Source organism: Eptatretus burgeri, chromosome 8 (genome assembly GCF_056783735.1).
Source record: "Eptatretus burgeri isolate ZD-2024b chromosome 8, Ebu_testis_v1, whole genome shotgun sequence".
NCBI classification, from domain to species: domain Eukaryota; kingdom Metazoa; phylum Chordata; class Myxini; order Myxiniformes; family Myxinidae; genus Eptatretus; species Eptatretus burgeri.
The window spans coordinates 82,787,014-82,809,610 of record NC_140968.1 but is presented as its reverse complement, the minus strand read 5'-3'; the positions used below and the strand labels follow the sequence as shown (position 1 = coordinate 82,809,610).

At 41.8% G+C, this 22,597-nt stretch overlaps 1 protein-coding gene and 1 long non-coding RNA gene across 2 annotated transcripts in view; one reads left to right on the top strand and one right to left on the bottom strand.

The window, feature by feature from the left end:
- Nucleotides 1-1,587: 1,587 nt before the first annotated feature.
- On the bottom strand, nucleotides 1,588-4,006 carry LOC147022167 (uncharacterized). The gene is made up of 3 exons (XR_015061090.1): nucleotides 3,371-4,006; nucleotides 2,953-3,005; nucleotides 1,588-2,667 (listed from the first exon to the last, which is right to left on the bottom strand). It is a non-coding gene; the product is annotated as an uncharacterized LOC147022167 (long non-coding RNA).
- A 649-nt stretch (nucleotides 4,007-4,655) lies between these two features.
- LOC147022166 (globin-3-like) overlaps nucleotides 4,656-22,597 on the top strand; it is a 28,583-nt gene continuing 10,641 nt past the window's right edge. The window contains exons 1-2 of the mRNA XM_085892806.1: nucleotides 4,656-4,910; nucleotides 13,903-14,131. Of these exons, the coding sequence (XP_085748932.1) occupies nucleotides 4,789-4,910; nucleotides 13,903-14,131 (351 nt within the window). The 5' untranslated portion in view covers nucleotides 4,656-4,788. The remainder of the gene's footprint in view (nucleotides 4,911-13,902; nucleotides 14,132-22,597) is intronic.

The following is a 22,597-nucleotide window of genomic DNA, read 5'->3' as shown; positions in this document are numbered from 1 at the left end:
AGGGGGTGCTCGCGTCGGTGCCAGGAGCTGCACGCCCGAGGGAGGCCGGCAGCGCGACCTGGCCGAGGTGGAGACGCACACCAGGGATAATAAAGATCCTCTATACCCCGAGCATCAGCAACCCCCTCCTGTTTCCCCCCGCGCTGAGATAGTGCGACCAAGGGGGCCCCTTTTCCCACCCCCCTGCCTGACACTGTCCGCGAGGCCCGCGGAGAGAAGCGCCATCGCCGCTCCGCGTCTCATCACCAGACGGGTAGGCCCGACCCGGTCTCGGCCTCAGGCCTGCCTCATTCTTGAGGGTATTTCTTTTCCTTGGTTTTGGGTATGTGTTGTCGGCGCCGTCTGTGAAGTAGAATTGTATAAGTGTTGCCGTGTGCTCGGTAGTCGGTATTAGCTCTGCACTATGTTTTCACTTTTATGTTTGCTTTTTGTGTAAATGGAATTGTGTTTTCTTTTTTTTGTGTGCATTTGGTGGAATTGTATTTGTGTGCTTTCCGTTCGTCGCGAATAAATGTGCTTTATTGTTGAACTGTTCTCCCGCTTCGCTTCGTCTTTTCCCCCATTGAACCCTCATCTTGCTTCACGTAAAGGGTTGGTAGTGGGCTGAATACGCCCGATAATTAATCGAACCGTCGAGGTCGACGATAACACCGCTCGGTTATTCTGATAGTACGGAACGGGTCGCTTAAGTGGCCCGTGTCCGAAGTCGACCTGCGGCGAGGTGCGATCGCCCGGTCTACCCTCCGCGTGGGTACTTAGGTAGGTCGAATTTGGCGAGCAACCCTATCCCACGCGGGGGCTGATTGGCTCGATCGCGGTGAGACCGAAAGGTCCACCCGTGACTGGTTCCCGGCGTTAGTCCGAGAGGGTCACAACTGGATTGTCCGTCCGGTGGGCGACGTGCCGCGATTCGAGTTACATGGCCGTTCGCACGCCGGCGGGCGCGAAAACCGCAACAATATATATATATATATATATATATATATATATATATATATATATATATATATATATATATATATATATATATATATATATATATATATATATATATATATATATATATATATATATATATATATATATATATATATATATATATATATATATATATATATATATGTATATATATATATATATATATATATATATATATATATATATATATATACTTATATATATATATATACATATACATATACATATATATATATATATATACATATACATATACATATATATATATATATATATATATATACATATACATATATATATATATATATATATATATATATATATATATACATATATATACATATATATATACATACATCATTGCAGCCGATCTCTCATTGGTGAAGAATCACTTAAAAATTCCAGTTTCCGGATACGGATCTTCACCGAAATCTAATGAGTTCATCATTGTCACACACCTAACTTGGCCACCAACTTTCATCTGAATCTGTCAACAACTTTTTGAGATATCCTGTACACAAAAAGACAAACACACAGGGGTGAAAACATAACCTCCTTCCACCTTTTGGTGGCGGAGGTAAATATGGGTAAGCAGACTCGATGTACTGAAGAAAATTTAATGGCCGCTTTCATCGATACCAACTCAATAAACATGTATTGCATTACAAATCAACGTGTGTGTCTTTGTCCTATTATTCAATGATCGAAATAGGGTTTACGTGCATAACCACTCTTTAGATATCGCGTTTTTTGACAAAATTTGAAAAAATGGCTCTTCTTGTTATTTGGGTTGCCGACCATTGGCCTAGAGCTATGCACACTCTCCTCCAAGCTGTCTAGCCTAGTTCTGAATGCAGACCCAGCTGTAAACTGTCATCCCAGTGTTTCACAGGCAGCATGATTCATCAATGTGTGTGCCGTTCCTCGGATGGATGTTACACTGACATCCCGTCTGCCAGCATTAGTTGGTGGACTTCAAAGATCCTAAGGTGTCCTGCATGAAGAGTAAGCGAGCTACTGGTGGCATCCTGAACAAATTAGAAATTCCTGCCTTCACCGTAATCAAATATCAAGCCTGGCCAGTGAGTTGGTGAAAGACTTGGGCCAAGATTCCCCCAGCCAGCCCCACAAATACATGGGAATAATTGTGGCAGTTTAATAAGAATAAGAGCAATATTAACAAACTGTTACCCACATAGTGCACACGCACATACACGTGACCACCCCCCCCCCATCACTATTGTAGGAAGCAGGTGTTTCTAGTAAAATAAAACCGAAAGTCTTTTGTCTGCTGTAGGAACATAAACCAACATCTACAATGCATTGTCTGCACACCACTCAAACACAAACACCACACAAAACAAATCCTGGTGAGGGTCTGCAATCTCTGATTGCTCTTTTTGTCATTTCATGATGTCTGTCTTTGTGTTCAAGAAGTCAGTTGTTCTATTGATACAGAGTGCTTCACACTTTCTGCCTCTTTCTATTCAGTGCTCTGCTTGCAGAGTTTGGAGTTTTGGTGGGATGGGGGTGGGATGGGGGTGGGAAGGAGAGGTAGTGGATATACTTCCATGCAGTTCCATTGTTGGCTGCACAGTATGAAGAAGCTTCAGGTTTCCAGTCCTGCATTTCATGTGTTGTGTCACCATTTCATTCACTTCATCTGTTGTGACACTCGAGAGTGGAAATCTGGGTGAAACCGACAGAAAAGGTGTTAAATCGATGCACTGGAAAATCTGCGAAAGCATTCTACATATTAACTACAAGGGCTCTCAGTAGAGCGTATACCTCCGCCATGTAATGCCTGATCCACGAGAACATATCGGGCCCAATACATTTTTGAAATATCGTGCTATACTGTATATCATTTTTGGCCCTATCTCTTAATGGTGAGGAATGACTGAAAAAATTCTAGTAGCCGGATCCGGATCCGGATCTTCACCAAAATCTAATCAGTTCATCCTGGTCACACACCCAATCTGTCCACAAAATTTCATCTGGAGCCGTCCACAACCTTTTGCGATTTCCTGCACACAAGAAAAAGACGCCGCGCAGAGCACGATTATTGCAAGATCCACCCCCCCCCCACTCCAAATGTTGCCATAGATATATGAAATTGTCCATTTCATCGAGATTAAAATTAACAATCTTAATCAAAGCTCAGATCAATCGAATGAAAATTGATTATTTTTCAGATTGAAATTGATAATTTTTGAAGTTTGACCTCAAGTTGACCTTTGATCTCAAAAATAGTTGCTATCCAAATTCAGTGACCCAATATGCAAATCCTGTTCAAATTTCAAGTTAATCAGATGAAAAATGATGATGTTAGTAATTTGACCTCAAGATGACCTTTGACCTCAAAATCAATAGGCTTCTCAGTTGAGACTACCTCCATAACTTGGTGAAGTTTCATGAAGATCGGTTATAAATTGTGACCAGCAGACGATTGAGACAGACAGACGGAATAACAAAATCGACTGACCAATATTCTTGAAAAAATCTTCGATTTTGCAAGTAACAAACAGACAAATAGCTAAAAAGGGGGTGAAAACATAACCTCCTTCACCCCCAGTGGCCGAGGTAACTCTCTATCTCCCGATGTCACGTTGGCAGGAGTGTATTCAAATAATTTGATCCATGACATCAACTCCTCTTTTGTAATATGTGCCGATTCCGGTTTCCTTTTTCACTTGTGGCCCTCCAGACGTTGTGGTCCACTGCCCTCAGCAAGATGAGTTGTCTTCCTTTTTGGCACACAGCTGAGCATTGTAAAAATTCGGTTTCACAAATAGCTCAGCTGAGTGCAGCAGTCATCATTGCTGGAATTCCCAGAATATTTTCGCAAAAGGTACCAAACTTCACTGACCTTTCCCCCCCACAAATTCCTCCAACAAAGAGACACTTTCGTGGAGATCATTGTCAATTTTCACATTGATTCCTGAGCCCCAGATCGTGATGAAAAAGGTTCTCGCAATATTGGAACGCAAGGATGTCTGCAGAAGCTCTTCAGGCTGACAATCTGCGTACATCATGCTGTCATTGGATAAGCGGTGTGAACTTTCTCGATGAAACAGCTGCCAAGACACCTGCTTTCGCTGCTCACTAATAAAACTCAGAGAAAGTTTTTATCTGAAGGAAAATAGCACAAGAAACATAAACACACTCGCTGGCTCAAAAATATATCAGAGTGAATTGGTGGGGGGGGTGGAAAGGGGGGGTAGGGGGGGACATTATATTTCATTCCAAAAGCCCAAGTGAGTATAATCTTGAAAGTCAGGTCCATAAAGATTGGTATCCTCAAAGAAAACAAATAAATCAACCAGGAGTCAAAATGACCTTGAGCGTGTACAAGACAGGGGATTCATGGTAAAATGGAAACTGTGGTCGATCAAATTAGAGACATCACTTTTAAATTTTGCACATTTCATTAAAATGTCCATCTGAGTATAATATGGAAGAACTGATTGAAAAAGACCGATATCCTTGAGAACAACGACGACAACAACAACAACAAGCAGGGAGTCAAAATGACCCCTCCAACCATTAACATGGAACCTGCCATTGAGTGAAAGTATGTGATCATGTTTCAATCAGCCACACTTGTCATTGCTAACTATAGTTACTCACAAAGGTGAAGAGACCATAATTGGAAATGCCCCAAGGTCCTCAATGGAAAAATCTGGCGTTCTGACACCCCCATGCTGAATATGCCAAGCAAATATAAGAATATAACAGTAGGTACGAGCCCGAGTCCCGATCTACAACTACAGTTTTCTCACCAATCGAAAAACAAAAGAATACATCAGAATGGTCATTGTGGATTCTGGAGACTTTCCAGTGCTGAACGCAGATGAGAAGAAAGAATTAACCCGAACCTGGAGCATTCTGTACGGACAGGCAAAAGTGAATGGCACCAAGATGTTGGCCCGGTAGGTAATCTAACGAAGCTCCATTTTACAGCTGGACCGAGATTCGAACCTCGCATAGATAGCTCAGAGACGAGTGAACATTTTTTTTTTTTTTACTTTATTTCATGTCGCTTTGTATATATATATATACATCTTACCTGATTAGCGCTCCTCCTTTTCTTCACCTCTCTCTGTTTGCCCTTTTAAGTGCCGGTATAAGCCTCGGCTGGCCCTAAGGCACATTTTGAAATTTTAGAGAATGGCCTGAAAATTTTAAATTACATCTCGGGCTCATGGAAATGGACCCCAGACAAAAGATGAACTGATTCAAGAACAAAATTTTTAATACAAAAAAAGACAACTATTTAATGTGAAATTAATTTTTGGCCCGAATTTTTGGCTGGCCCTAAGGCACATGCCTTGTCTGCCGAATGGTTAATCCAGCACTGGCCCTTTTCTCCAACTTTTTTGTCCTTCTTATGTTTCCTTTTCATTATCTCCACCACCGAAGGTGAAGGAGGTTATGATTTCTTCCCCTCTGTGTTTGTTTGTGTGCACGATATCTCAAAAAGTTGTGGACGGATTTGGACAAAACTTGGTGTACACGTTGGGTGTGTGACAAGAAAGCATTGATTAAATTTTGGTGAAGCTCCGAATCCGGATCTGACGATTTGAATTTTTTTTAAGTGATTCTTCACCATTGTGAGATAGGGCCAAAAACGATATATAGCATGATATTTGATAAAATGTATTGGGCCCGATATGTTCTCGTGGATCAGGCATCGCAGGGCAGAGATATGCACTCTACCAAGTGCCCTTCTCGTTTTAATTTTGTTTTTAATCACCTGCAAAAATGAAGATTTGCAAATGTATTCGTTCCCTGAGTATGTTCGTCAGTCGCCTGCAGGCCGCAATTCTCAACCGACGAAACTTAACCAAATGATAAAACTCCTCAAAAGCTGGAAAGCTCTTCTTTTTGAGGTCAATATCTAAAAAGATCAAGGTCCCCATAAGACTCAACATCGTGAAAATCGGAGGAACGTGATTCAAGTTATGATCAAAAAGATGTTTTTTTTGTTAATTAAATCACAATCGGAAACTAGAAGGGCACTCGGTGGAGTGCGTACCTCTGTCAGGCAATGTCTGATCCACGACAACATATCGGGCCCAATACATTTTTGAAATGCGCAATATACCGTTTTCGGCCTGATCTCTCAATGGTGAAGACTCACTTTTAAAATTAAATAAATCTCGTATCCAGATCCAGATTCCGATCTTCACAAAATTGAATCAATTCTTCCGTGTCACACACCCAACGTATCCACCAAGTTTCATCCCAATCCGTCCACAACTTTTTGAGATATTGTGCTATATATCATTTTTGGCACAATCTCCCAATGGTGAACAATCACGATAAAAATTCTAGTAGTTAAATCCGGATCCGGATCGTCACGAAAATCTCATCAGTTCGTCCTCGTCACACACCCAACCTTTCCACCAAATTCCATCCGAATCCGTTCACAACTTTTTGAGATATTGTGCTATATATCATTTTTGGCACAATCTCCCAATGGTGAACAATCACGATAAAAATTCTAGTAGTTAAATCCGGATCCGGATCGTCACGAAAATCTCATCAGTTCGTCCTTGTCACACACCCAACCTGTCCACCAAATTTCATCCAGATCTGTCCTAAACTTTTTGAGATATCCTGCTCACAAACGAACAAACGAACAGACAAACAAGCAGTCATAGACTGGTACTTATGAAATCGTCAACTTGACCTCTGACCTTGTCTAATAAAAGCTGTCTCTCAAGAAGGTAGAGACGCAAACCAGAAGTTTCTCCGATGATTCTGTACCAAACCATCAAAAATCGAATGTTTTGGATGTTTGACCTCACTGTGACCTTGACCTTTGACGGATTTTGACCAAATCTAATCAGCGCTAGCCATCACCCTCCTGAATCACGTGGTGTAATTTGACATTGGTAGCTCCTTCCGTTCTTGAGTTATCGTGCCAAACACACAAACAAACAAACAAACAGAAACGGAAGTCATCAATATACTTACGAAATCTTTAGATTTCTTAAGTAACAAACACACAAACAAACAAACAGAAACGGAAGTCATCAATATACTTACAAAATCTTTAGATTTCGTAAGTAACAAACAGACAGGGGTGAAAACAACCTCCTTCCACCTTTGGTGGCAGAGGTTAAAAAGTAGGTCAAGGACAGGAAACAAATATCAGGTGCATAACTTCAGTGCAAGTCCACTATTATGATGCAAGAACATCTTGGAAGACCAAGTGGTCTTTGAGATTCTGCGTTGGCAAATTTGAGTGATGACAAAAAATGCATGTTTTTTTTCAAACCGCCATTTGACCTTGATCTTTAACCCGAATGGGTATGATGTAAACTAAGAGTAAATGTGCCTTGCTCTCGGGTCTAGGCTATCTGGAGAGGGCAATTTCTTTCTGATCAGACAAATCTTAGTCGCGTTTTGGTGAAATATGTTAAAATGTCTATAATTTGGTCATTAACTTTAAAATTAGGTCAGGCCAAAAAAATTGTCAACCCCACTTACATTCTATTCGCATTATTGATGCAAAATTTCATTCCAGAGCGAGCTGCCGGCTCCGAGATACAGCTCAAAACTGATACAGTTCAGAAATTGTGTGTTGAGAGTTCAGAAAGAAAATGATAATAACGAGAGGCGCTATGCTTTATAACTGCGAGCAGTTATTACGGGGTACCATGACGTCCTGCTTTGCTACAACCCTGCTTCGATCGGACACCTGACCCATGCTTTGAAAGGGAGTGGAGATGAAAGGATTCAGAAGAAGAAGCCTTGAAAGGGAGTGGAGATGAAAGGGATCCCCATAGACGTCACTCGCACACGGGTAGCCCCACGAGCTTCGCCACACTCACTTATCCAATGTAGGACTTTCCACAACCATCTGCGCACACGTCCTGCGGCTTTCACACCACTTATGCACATGGCCGACACGCACTGTCCTGCTGTGTTTCATACACCACTCATTCACACGATCCACTCCATGGATTTCTTTTTCCTTTGCTCTTTTATATCAAGCAGTTTTCCCATGCTCACACTCACTCCATCTCGCACACACACTCCAGCGACCTTGAAGTCCCTCCCACCCATTCGCTCTCACGATCCACTCCACGGTTTTCTTGCTCCCTCGCTCTCATACCACGCAATTTTCCCACGCTCGCCCACTCTTTCCATGCACACAAGCCATCTGACGGCAGTCCCGCAGCTGCTTCCATTTGTGCCAAGAATTACGCAAACACTACTCGCACCTCGCAGCACATTGGGCCTTGGTCATCGACTCCCGTGGGCAACTTTCGCAACATGGTACTTTACACATCTACCACCGTACACAGGACATCCCGTAGATTTCACACCACTTATGCATCAAGGACGTCCCACGGATTTCACACCACTTATGCACACGGCCTAAACGGGCTTTCCTGCTGTGTTTTGCACATCTCTCATTCACACAATCCACTCCACGGTTTTCTTCTATATCACTCTCATACCACGCAATTTTCCCACGCTCACTCTCACTCTTTCCATGCACACAAGCCGTCCGACGGCAGTCCCGCAGCCGCCTAGAGGGTCCTGCGAACACCGCTCCTATCTTGCAGCACGTTGGGCCTTTGTCATCGGCTCCTGTGGGCAACTTTCGCAACGTGGTACTTTACACATCTACCACCGTACACAGGACATCCCGTAGATTTCACACCACTTATGCATCAAGGATGTCCCTCGGATTTCACACCACTTATGCACATGGCCGAAACGGGCTTTCCTGCTGTGTTTCGCACACCTCTCATTCACACAATCCACTCCACGGTTTTCTTCTCAATCACTCTCATACCACGCAATTTTCCCACGCTCACTCTCACTCTTTCCATGCACACAAGCCGTCCGACGGCAGTCCCGCAGCCGCCTAGAGGGTCCTGCGAACACCGCTCCTATCTTGCAGCACGTTGGGCCTTTGTCATCGGCTCCTGAAGGAAAATTTTATTAATGAAAGAGCACGATTTTCTTTCCTCTGCATAACATGAGAATTCACATACCCTCATTGGGCAACGTATATTAAACTTTCACGACCAAGCCGATGTTAATGTTTATTCCACCTCACATTAAATGTGTATGACATATCCATCAGTTTGTTAATTTTTTTTTTTATCACATCCATCAAGATTTTAAAAGTCAGGTGAAAATGTAAATTATTTTTAAGGAAAGACGACGATTTTCGTGCCTCTGCATAATATGAGAATAAACGTACCTTCATTGGACGGTGAATATAAGACCGCTACTGCGTTCGTTGAACACAAAACATGCATTACCTCGTTTGTGGTGTAATCAAAGTGTGCGTTTCTTTCCTCAAAACAGTACCTTTATTTTATGATAAAAGACTCGTTGTTCAGTCTTCAAATATGAATGAGGCCTCTCTAAACATACTGAGCATATGTGAAGCGAAAAATATGGCCACGATTTCTGGGCGGCTGGAGGGAAAGGCGTGGCCCAGCTAAAAGGCAGGGCTTCTTACGTTTGAGGAGAGGAGGGAAGGCACGGCCTGCAGATACGGGCGGTGCTTATGATCCTCTCACCCAGACAGGAACAGCTCTCAGCCACCTCTCCCCAGTTTGATACAACCCAGTATACGAGACACCAACCCAGTATATCTCTGAAACCGAGAAACCTATCAATACTGGACTTTGGAAATTATCATCCTCTACACTTGCTGTATGTATTTTATTTAACAATGACATCATTAGTCATGTGGTTTGGTGGCCACATTGGTTTAATGAAAAATAAAGAAAAAATTATATTTCGGAAACTGGTGTCGCGATCGATTCAAAACTTTGCATTTATAATCCTCTGCCCTTGCTCCACGTAATGATCTTTGATTCATATGGATATGTCAAGCTTTTGCAGAGAACGGGTTTGAAAGTGTCAGTTTTCAAACAAACATGGCTGCCAAACCACATGACCTATGGCATTGAAAATTTGCACTCTGCCCATGATTGGGTAGAGGATCACGCGTGTGAAGGTTCGTTTTTCTATCCAATGTGGCTGCCACACCACGTGACCTATGATGCCATAATTTTCACATTGTATGTAGTAATGGTGGTCGATGATGTCTGGTAAATTTTGCTTCGATCGGATACGCGGTTCCAGAGAAAACATTTAATCTTTTTCTTCAATCCAATGTGGCCGCCAAACCACGTGACTTAATCATTTTTTTTATCACCCTAGTATCCCCAATTCATGGGGAATATGTCTGTGAATTTCCCCTCAATCAGTCTTGCATTCTGAAGGAGATTTTATTTTAAGGTTTTAGGGTAAAACCAAGATGGCTGCCAGACCATGTGATCCGTGACATCATAGTTATCAAACTTTATTCAGCATGTCTCATCGGTCATTTGTGTGCAGTTTCACTTCGATCTCTAAAGCGGTTCTGGAGAGGAAGAATTTTTCCTTTTTTTTGAAAAAAAAAAACAATATGGCTGCCAAACCAGGTGATTGATGATGTCATAATTTTAAATGTTTCATCGGCATTGGGCACAGATTATGTGTATGAAGTTTCGGATTTTTAGGACAAGGATTTACGTTTATGCATTTATGGCTGGCCAACCACATAACCAATGATGTTATCATCACAAGATCCTTATTCCCCTTTTGGAGTCGCTTGTTATGAGTCTTTAGCTCTTCTGTTCTGTTCTTGCTTCAGGCAGCTTTGCTGCCAGGTCACTATCATTTCTCGGAAGCACAGCTCTACCCCGGATGCTGTGCCCCCTATCAGTACACTAGTACTCATTTCACTGACCTCAGAAGGATGACAGCCTGTCAACTCCACCTGGTGTTAATTCAGTGGCCAACAGGGCTTGAACTCAGGACCCGAAGATCCCAAACTAGCCACCCTAATCACTAAGCCAGCACCAGGCTTCCTTGAGCTCTTAAGGTGTTGTTTTGCAAGTAAACAAAAGAAGGAAGAGACCACTGCAGGGCTAATAATTGCCACCATTGTGTAAAAATTGGGTTTTTTGCATGAATTGAAAAGAACAAGTGTCTTTATTTTCCACGTGTACAAGCACCCAATTAATTATCTTTTGTACGAGTCAAAAGGTAATTCTGGTCCATTGTTTAGAAGCAATGGTGATTCATGACGTGGGGACTACTACGGGGGGGGGGGGGGGATGGTTAGTGACGTGTGTAAGAGTGGGATGGTTTCGGATGTGAAATGGAAAAGGAGGGAGCGGTTTTAGATTGAGGAACAAACGGGTGGATTCAGGTGACATACGGGTCTTGAAAGCGAACATGTCGAGGGACTGGCAATAGAGGGGCAACTGCAGCCACAAAAGGAGCCAAAGATGGAATGATAGACGTAGGGATTCAAGAGAACCCGAACATTCTAACTCACGACCCAACTCCCTTCCAAAGTCCCTCCAAACAAAAGGTAGGAAACATATCTCACATAAACTGAAGAAATATCTATCTGGGGAATATCCTTTGTATCTCTGAATGCATACGGGTGTCTTTTACATAACCGCAACAATATGGACATCCTCATAGTGGGGCAACTTAGCATAACAATTGTGCATTTTGTGAGCAAAGCACCAAATTTGGCACACTAGTAGCCTATCATATTATGAACAGATTTGGATATTGGGCCATCTCAAATTCAGCCACTGATGGCTGTGGCCACCATTTTCCACTGCCATCAAAACTTTTGAGATGGCCCAATATCCAAATCTGATCATAATATGATAGGCTATTAGTGTGCCAAATTTGGTGCTTTCCTCTTGAAATGCACAATTGTTATGCTATATTTAGCTAAGTTTCCCCACTATCACGCCTTATGAGCCTGGAAAATGGGAGTGAAGGATGTTTGCATTTTGTTGAGGATTTCCCTTTTCAAGTACCACCTCATTACCTTTACTACCGAATATGGACGGAGGTTATGTTTTCACCACTGTTTGTCTGTGACCAGGATATCTCATAAAGTTATGGACGGATTCAGACAAAACTTGGTGGATCGGTTGGGTGTGTGACAAGGACGAATTGATGAGATTTTGGTGAATATCCATATCCAGATACGAGAACATTTTTATTTTTAAAGTGATTCTTCATCATTGAGAGATAGGACCAAAAACGATATGTAGCACGATATCTCAAAACGTTGTGGACGAGTTAGAACAAAACTCGGTGGATGAGTTGGTGAGATGACAAGAAGAAGCCGATTCGATTTTGGTTCCGGTCAGGGTTCTGGATGCAGATTCAGCTTATCAGTGGGATACAAGATGTAAAAAGTACACATATATATATATATATATATATATATATATATATATATATATATATATATATATATATATATATATATATATATATATATATATATATATTGTTACGAATCTGGAAACCATGCACACTCAACATTCAGGTCCCAAAGTAAGTAATGCCGGTAAATACGTGTGTAGTCAGGACCCTTTCGTTTTGTTTAGTGGGAGGATTAAATGTGTGCATTGTGACGGCGAGTTAGGTTATTACATCTCATCTTGCATCTATCATCCCATCTGCACTACCCAACCAGCCCATCATGCTCCATCACCACCCGTTGGCCGGGGAGAGGTGGCGGAGCGGCAGAGTTTTGGTCATGGTGACTGTACGGAAAAGAGGTTTTGTCGGCACGTGCATGGACAGGAGTCTGAAAAGGAGTGGTGGTTGGGACGTGCATGGAGAGGAGCCTACCAAGAGTCGTGTTTTGCTCTGAGTTGGTTGGTGCGAGGAAGGAAGGAGTCATGATCGGTACGTGCACGGAGAGGAGTTTGGGAGCTCCGACGATTCGCCACGCAAGTTCCGTTATGAGCCACGAGCCAGGCACGAACTCCCGGACTGTGCCGCGACGACCATTAGCCTCGTGGGGTGACGCATTATGAGCATGCTTTCCTGCGATGACAGGTACCCATGAACTCTGACCCCCAGCTCGTCTGTCCTCACGGCTGCGAGGGATCAAATAAAGACTCTGGGGTTTCTTTTCATTTTGTGTGTGTCTGCGTGTGGGCCCGTGTTTAAGTAGAATTGTATGTGTTTTTGTATCATTGTAAATTCGTACATATTCGTTCAAATCTTGCCTCTTCTGTCTTTTGATTTTGCTGTAAATAAATTTATTAGAAATGAACCCAGTCTGTTTCCGTCCCTCCTTATATTGATCCAGCATGGCTCGTATCAGAGTTTAGACGGGGTTTCACCACTGGTAATTGGTACATCGTAGCTGGAATGTCCTGGGCAGGCCCGCTCGACTGCATCCGAGTCGGAGTTGGTAGGTGGAAGTTGATACACTACCGTAGCTGGTAGAGTGATCGGGTTCGGCCAGACGTTCTGATGGCGTGAATCCCCGGTAGCCAAAGCTGCGTGGTTACTTAGGTATATTGGATCCAGACAATTAACCCTACGCCACGCGGTCGAGATATTGGCGTTTCACAGTCGATTAATCAACCCGCCAGCTCGCGGAGTTATCCGAGCGATGGCCTACAATTCCGGGGAGTCTGGTGGGAGACGGCGCAAACTTCCCCCACCTAGCGGTCATTCTTGCCACCGACCCCTGGCCCACAACTATATGTATATATACATATATATATATATATATATATATATATATATATATATATATATACATATATATATATATATATATATATATATATACATATATATATATATATTGGGTTTATGCACTTTTGTCTAATTACCTCCTCTAAAAATATACTTCAAATTTCTTAACATTGTGTTCAACGTTTTTGCTTTTACTTCTCCAGCAATGGCCTTTGATGCTCAGCAAAATGAAACCTAACAAAAGAAAGAAGTATTTGATAAATAGAAATGACAGAAAATATAACATAATCAACTCAGGAGGTAAAATGAACACGTGAATGTCCCACATTGTTGCATGTGCATTCTGCTTTCCTTCCACAGTTTCTTGATTGACAACCCAGAAACAAAACCAGTTTTCAAGAAATTTGAAGGCCTGGATATCACCGAGGATAGCACCTTGCCTGTAGTCAATGATCATGCAGAGCGCATAATGAAGGGACTCAATGAACTCGTGATCAATGTCGATAATCCATCCAAGCAGAAGGAACTACTCGAGAAACTGAGCATGCAGCACCTCGAAGAATTCAGCGTGGATAAAAAGTATTTCAAGGCAAGGACGCACACTCACTTTTGTTTCTGAAATATTTATTGAAAGATCTTGTTCTTCAGAAATCAAATGCTATCAATAGCATCATGAAAGGTCATGAAGGTTACCTTACCAACATCATAAGGAACATCTTTGCTTGAAGATTATGATGAGGATGCGTATTTTGGGGTGTCTTTTAAGGGACCAAGCTAGGGTTGAGTTGCAAAAATCATAGTTCTAATGTGCTATTATGGTAGAACCCATAAACTTTCCTGTTTGAACATTCACACTTCTATATGTTTGTAGTTAAGTGGCTGAAAAAGTATATTTCTGATGGAAGCAAATCTATTGTTTAAAAACACATTTCAGTATCAAGAAGTCGATACACTTCTTATGTCGGGATGGCCCAGACACCCCATTGGCTCAATAAAACATAAATCCTCATTAAAAAGAAAACAACCAAGAAAAAATTTATAAACCAACAATTTATCTACCAGTCATCTGCGGAAAATTTCCAACAACACTCATAAAACTTTGGGTCATGATCACTCAAGAAATATGAGACCCAAAAGTACCCGTTTGTCATTCTTCTTATTCTTTTCTGACATACGAATTCAAAATTGGTTTAAACACAAATTTCCTGCATTTTAGAGTGGGAATGTGTGAACTGATCGAAATTTTAATAGCTTGAAAAAATTCCAAACAATTTTTGGAAATTTAACTTTTTTTATTCATAACTGAAGAGATCAAACTAAACATTGTTATAGATGATTACATGTCAGGATTATCTGTAAAAAAAAACATATACAAATCAAAATTCACTGGTGGTCAAAGTATTCATCCCCTTCAGGTCAGTACTTGGTGGAAGCACCTTTTTCATCAATGACTGCTTTGAGTCTTTTTGGGGATTTCTACCAGCTTTACACAGTGAGATGGTGAAATCTTTGCTTTTTGTGTGTCTGTTTTAGCCGTGTTACTTTGCGAACGCTGGCTCGAAGAGAGCTCCGCGTTCTTCTTCTTCTTCTTCTTCTTCTTCTTCTTCTTCTTCTTCTTCTTCTTCTTCTTCTTCTTCTTCTTCTTCTTCTTCTTCTTCTTCTTCTTCTTCTTCTGACAAAACCTTTAGGACACGGCTCTTGTTTCATACAGGATGCGGATTTCCTTAAACACGAAACACCTGGACACATCCTCGCATTGAGTGGGTTCCTTTTGAGAGCATCTATCATGAACTTTTCAATATATTCTGACATTTGCTTTAAAGTTTCGAAAAGTTCACGTTACTATTTAAAGATTATTCCATTTAATGTGTTGTAATTTCGTAAATACACTATTTTCTCGTCATGAAGGAGGAGCCTCCATGACGGGCCTCGCTATTGGCTCAATCAAGGCACGTGACGAAATATCGGAAGTTGTTGTTGTTATTGTTGTGATAAAAAATGCGGATGTTTCGACTTTCTGTAATGAATCTTTCATCCAAAATAGTCTTTCGGACAACTTATATTATTGAATTATTAATAATAACTAGCCAAACCCGCGTTCTGCGCGAAGTGTCGAAAGTGAGGGTTCGTTCGGACGTCAATATATCCAGTGTTCACAATGTGATTTATCGAATTTCTTTAAATACAATGTTTTTTGTTACATTTTTAGCCACGTCGCGTTGCGAACGCTGGCTCTAAGAGAGCTCCGCGTTGTTGTTGTTGTTGTTCTTCTTCTTCTGGTGAAGACAAAACCTTTATGACTCGGCTCTTGGACACATTTGTCCTTGTTCAGTCATGGCTTCTTTCTTGCCACCTGTCCATAGAGCCCACCTTTGTGAAGTGAATGGGATATTATTGATTGATGAACACTGACCCCTATCTTGGACATAGAGCTTTGAGATCTTTCAAAGTCATTGTTGGATTTACAGTGACATCCCGAACCCGTTTCTTGCTTGCCCGGCTGATGAGTTTGGATGGGAGACCTGAGTTGGGTAGAGTCTGGGTGGGATGATACGTCTGCCATTTCTTAGTGATGTATTTCACCGTACTCAAAGGGATAATGAGTGACAAAGGTATACTGAGTGAAATTCCTTCGATAAGTGGGGTAGCTTAGGTTTTAAGTTAAACCAAAAATTACATACAGGTGAAACCTATTACACTTATTTTGTAACCTTTCAAACATATAATTTACTCTTGAAGTGATTTAGCATTAATTAGGAAAAGGGTTTGAATACTTACACAACAGAGAATCATCTGATTTTGTTTGTTAATCAAATGTATTCACATTCTATCTGCATTTTTTAGGTTTTTCACTTTGGAATAGTTTGTGCAGTCTCCATACATTAAGTTTGATTTGAAAGTATCATGAAATAAACTCAGGAGGCATAAAAATGTGAATACTTTTGCAGGCCACTGTATATGGGTGTGGTTAATGGTGGAATATTATCAGGGTTGTGTGTCTCCAAAGTACACACCATGAAAAGATGTACTGCTAAGAATGAGAGTATTTCTGTCTATAAAGTGCGTACATAATAATACACATGCATGAACAATTGGGGATGCCTCTCCATGATGGTTGGTAACCCCCAATGGAAGTTGGGGGCCAAATTTTCCCCACTCTTCCCTGCTGCCCGGATTCATCAGGGAAGCACGATCACGACCATAGCGTCGATCGTTCCCCATGAACTGGTCGATTCCCAACACCCACTCTTCCTCTCCACCTCACTCTCACCATAACATCTTGGATGTTTGGAATCTCGGTTGCTCCCGGGAGGTAGATTGGCTGTCTCCATATTGCTGCCCTGTTCATGCAGGGCAGGCACGGGGGCCAATTAACAGCAACAACGCCCATATTTCTAAAAGTATGTACTATTTAGAATGTTTGATCAGATATAAAGTATGGACAATGCCATTACAATGTGAGCATGTCTACAATGTTTGTACTACAACATTTGTAAATCAGTAGTAGAACATCTATAATAATAATAAATGTGTGTGTGTGTGTGTGTGTGTGTGTGTGTGTGTGTGTGTGTGTGTGTGTGTGTGTGTGTGTGTGTGTGTGTGTGTGTGTGTGTGTGTGTGTGTGTCCTCCATAACTCCAAAACCATAAAACCTAGCAGCATTAAACTGCACACATACTAAAGGAACTCCAAGGGAGCGTGTGAATGGAAGCTGGGTATTTGAGTAAAGTTAAATACCCCTTTTGAAGATAATTAACAGCTTCCATCCATCCATCAGGACCATACTCTGTGCAGAGCATTGGTGCTGCCTAAGCAGTCTCCTTGATTATAATACTGGACTCCAACACAGGAAAACAGGTCACTACTCCAACACAGTATACCAGAAAGCTGGCTACTACTCCAACACAGCATACCAGCAAGCTGGCTACTACTCCAACACAGCATACCAGCAAGCTGGCTACTACTCCAACACAGCATACCAGCAAGCTGGCTACTACTCCAACACAGCATACCAGCAAGCTGGCTACTACTCCAACACAGTATACCAGCAAGCTGGCTACTGCTCCAACACAGTATACCAGCAAGCTGGCTACTACTCAAACACAGCATACCAGCAAGCTGGCACTCATTTTTGCTAACCTCAGAAGGATGACAGGCATCAACCCCAGCTGATATCAATTCAACAGCAAAGTGTGATTTGAACTCAGGATCCTAGGATCCAAAGCCTACCACCCTAATCATTAAACCAACACCAGGCATACATAATTAACAGCTTACCTTCGTGAAAAGCTTATCCTTGGTCAGCCCAACTTCACCTCACGGGGTGGGTAACGGGGTGAGTGTTGGGGGGGGGCTTAGCCACCATCTTGATTTGGCCTACTCAAAATGCCTTGTCTTGGAAACACTATATATTCTCACAGATATATATTCACTATATATTCAAGTACATAATCGAAATGTGATTTCAGATTTGAGGATTGGATCTCGTGGACTAAATAAGTGTCAAAATCTGGAGTGAAATCTGAAAATTTAAACAAATTAGTGATTCTTATAACTAAGCACATATCTTGTAAGCATTAAGCAAGGCTGTGCACCCTCCTTCTTCATATTTACACATTAACACACACACACACACACACACACACACACACACACACACACACACACACACACACACACACACACACACACACACACACACACACACACACACCACATGACACGGAATGGATGGATCGAACAAACTGACCGTTTCCTCCCTTGGATTGTGTCCAATTATATTATTGGTGACTTTGAGCGAGCAAGACCTGAGGAAGCACTCTATAACTTTAGCTCTTGTAAAACCAATGGGTTTATTTCCCGAACAAATAAATAACCAGGGGATGATGAAATTGTGACAGAGGAGTATGACGACGAGTTGAGGTGAGAACGAAAGGGGGGAACACGGAATTGTTAAATAATTATAGATTATGACAAACGTATGGTGCCACAGACCAAACTTGTTCACAGACGGGAAAGGGAAAGAGAACCGAGTGGGCCTTAACTCTGCTGGTGGACAAGGAGGGAGCAGGTCCATGAGCTGGAGAGATGAGCAGGCGATGAGGCAGTAGATGAAACACCCATGAAGGTCGACAAAGCCACAATGGCAGGGCAACAAAGACACACAAGTAGTAACCAGGGACGATGAAGTAGGCACAACAAACATGGCAATGTCAACAGCAGGAACAGGACAAGGCAGGCACACAAGAAGGAAGGAAGTCAGCAGCAACTTCAGACAGGGCAACCATTTCTTCTCCACATGATCTCCTTCTCTCTCATAGATGATTCCAACTCTCCTCAAAAACCACTCCAACTCACTTGGCTCTCACAAGAGTTCCCAAATCTCTGCCCTCTCAGGGCAACAAAAAGCTCCTCCCCTCGCTCTCTGGACAGCGCAGCCCTTTTGAAAGCCCCTCCTCTCCATTTTCTTTGCCCTCACCTTGGCGCTTCATCCGATGAGACATACAAGAGGTTATATGTAAAATTCCTGACTTTAAACCATATTTATTACAACGCACAACCCTCTGAATGGTGCACATTTAAACAGACAATTCTTAAGCTACGTTTCCCTACTTAATCACATCGAGATGGGCTTACTACTTGTACACAGACCATACTACTCTATATATTTCTATCTCTTCTCAGGTAATATCTACCCCACCCCCCCAAAAAAAAAACAACATAATATTATATGCACATATATTAAACGTGAAAATTATACACATTATATGCATACATATTGATATGTTATTGTTCCTGGTGCATTATATTTGATTATACATGACACATTATACATAACACACACACACACACACACACACACACACACACACACACGGAGGTGGATACTTTGAAAAATGGTATGTCTCCATTCCATCTCCTGAAACCCACTCGCGTGTGGAGATTGTAGTCAACAACAACAAATTGCATGCACATATACACACATATACATGCACATGCTGAAATACACTGACTATAGAAAGTCTGCACCCCCTTTCAAAATTTTCACCTTTTGTTGTCTAGCAGCCTGGAATTAAGAAACATTAAACCAGACTTTTTCCATGTTTATTTACACATCATAACCCAAAACTTCCAAGTGAAAAACAAATTCTACAAATTTCAGAAAATGAATTAAAAATGCAAAGCTAGAATACCTTGGTTGGGTAAGTGTCCACCTCCCTTGTAATAACAATTGTAAATTAGCTCAGGTGTAACCAATCACCTTCAAAATCAGACACCAAGTTAATTGGCCTCCACCTGTGTTAAATTGTTGTGATTCTGATAAATTAGAAATAAAATCAGTTGTTCCTGAAGGTTTCCTCTGCTGAGTTTGCATTTCACAGCAAAGACTCAACCACGGATCCCAAAGAGCTTTCAAAAGACTTCTGGGATAAAGTTCTGGAATGGTGCAGATCACGGGATGGGTATAAAAATATTTCAAAGGACTTGAATATCCCTTGGAGCACAGTCAAGACAATCATTAAGAAGTGGAAGGCATATGGTACCACCAAGACCCTGCCGAGATCAGGCTGTCACTCCAAACTGGATGACTAAGGAAGGAGACTGATCAGAGAGGCCACCAAGAGCCCAATGGCAATTTTGAAAGAGCAACATGCCTTTATGGCAAAGACTGGTCACTGTGTGCGTGTGACAACAATATCGCAAGCACTCCACAAGTCTGGCCTGTAGGGTAGGGTGGCAAGAAGGAAGCCATTACTCAAAAAAGCTCACCTTGAGTCCCCTTTGAGGCATGCAAAAACCACTCCAGAAATTCTGAAGCCATGTGGCAAAACGGTTTGTGGTCCGATGAAACCAAGATATAAATTTTTGGCCGAAATGCAAACATTACGTCTGGCGCAAACCCAACACAGCAGATCATCCAAAGAACACCATCCCTACTGTGTCGCATGGTCGTGGCAGCATCAAATTATGGGGATGTTTCTCATCAGCAGGGACCGGGGCACTTCTCAGGATAGAAGAGAAAATGGATCGAACAAAATACAGAAAAATCCGAGAGGAAAACCTGCTGCCCCCTGCAAGAAAGCTGAAATTGGGACAGAAGTTCACCTTTCAGCATGACAATGACTCAAAGCACACAGACAAAGCTGCAATGGAGTGGCTAAGGAACAAAAAGATAAATGTCCTTGAGGGTCCCAGTCAGAGCCCCAACCTAAGTCCAATCTAAAATTTGTGGCACGACTTTAAGATTGCTGTCCATCAACACACCTCATGTAACTTCGCGGAGCTTGAACAGTTTTTTACAGAAGAATGGGCAAATATTTCCCAATCAAGATGTGCAAAGTTGGTAAAGACCTATTCCAACAGACTCACAGCTGTAATTGCTGTCAAAGGTGCTTCCACCAAATAATATGGAATAGGCAAAGCCTAGAAGCGAACCTAGAATTTTTCTTACATTCGCTTCTGACTTTACCTATAACTTGTTGACAACTGTATACGCAATTTCCGGTTACTTCGGCCTGGATTCGGGATCAGCGGATGATCATTCGGATTCATTCGGATGATCATTTAATCACGATTAAAAACTATTTTTTGATGATACGGGAGATATCTTTATTAAAATCAGTGGAGGAAATATACACCATGTCTGATATTATTTGGGTCTTTCATGTCTCCGACGATGCCTTTATGTCCCGGCATGCATCATTCCCCATGACAAAAACCGGAAACAAAAAAACGGAAGCAAAAGGGTCATAGCCAACGACACTAATTCACAATTGCAATGGTATTGTGTTGTTTTTGTTGTTTCCTATTCTCTCATGTGCACGCGTTAAGTAATATTCACAAGATAGAAATAAAACCCAATCATGTTTATACACTGCACAGCGTTTAAAAACAACTGGAAGCAAAAGGTCATAGCTGACGACACGGATTCCAAATTGCCAGGGGTATTGTGTTGTTGTTGTTGTTGTTGTTGTTGTTGTTGTTGTTGTTGTTGTTGTTGTTGTTTCCTATTCTCTCACGTGCACGCGTTAAGTATGAAGCTCACTGCGTTCGCTACTAACTGAGGCGGGCGGACACTTATTCAACCAAGATATTCTAGTTTTGTATTTTTAATTAATTTTATGAAACTTGTGGAATTTGCTTTTCACTTGGTAGTTGTGGGTTACCATCTGTAAATAAATGTGGAAAAAGACTGATTTATACAATTTAATTCCAGGCGACAAGGCAATAAAAGGTGATAATTTTGAAAGGGGGTGTGGACTTCCTATAGGCACTGTATATCTATACTAATAAATGAGCCCCTCAGAACCATACCGGGCCATCCCACCTTTTTTGTGAAATTGAGTTATGAACGTCTTCAGGTGCACAAAACTGATACCTTTCAGGGCCAAAATGGGCCAACCCATCAGAATATATTATGATAAGGATATCAGCAAAAAACCTCTCTGGCTCTGTTAATATGCATCTGACTTGCCAGAGCCTGATTGGGCCATCCCACATTTTCCCCATGATTCCATGTAAACATGGCGGCCAGACATCTGACAGATGCCGAGTTGATGGATATGATCGATGATGACGATGAAGGAGATGGTGATAAGGACTCCGATTTTCTCCCAACCGATTCAGACTGAGAACTTTGAGTCCCTTTTTCTCAAAAGTACACCAAGATTGGATGGCCCGGTATGGTTCTTAGGGGCTCAAATGTCAGTGTGTGTCAGTCCGTCCATTAGACTGTCTCCTCCATAACTCCAAAACCATGAAACCGTGCGGCCCCAAACTTTGCGTGCATGCTTAGGGAACTCCAAAGTGTTCATGAATGCAAAGTGGGGTTTAGGTTAATTAAAACACCCCTTTTTAAGATAATTAACAGCGTTATTTAATTATATCCTTGGTAATCCTTGGTCACCTCGTTGTCCTCCACTGGGGTCTTGATTCGTCATTTTTTGGCCTGCTCAACAATGTCTCGACTTGGAACAGGCCACTACGGTTTCTTAATGATCAAGTTTTTACCCCGTGGGGTAGAGGGGTCTAAGCACGGGGTCTAAGCACCGCTC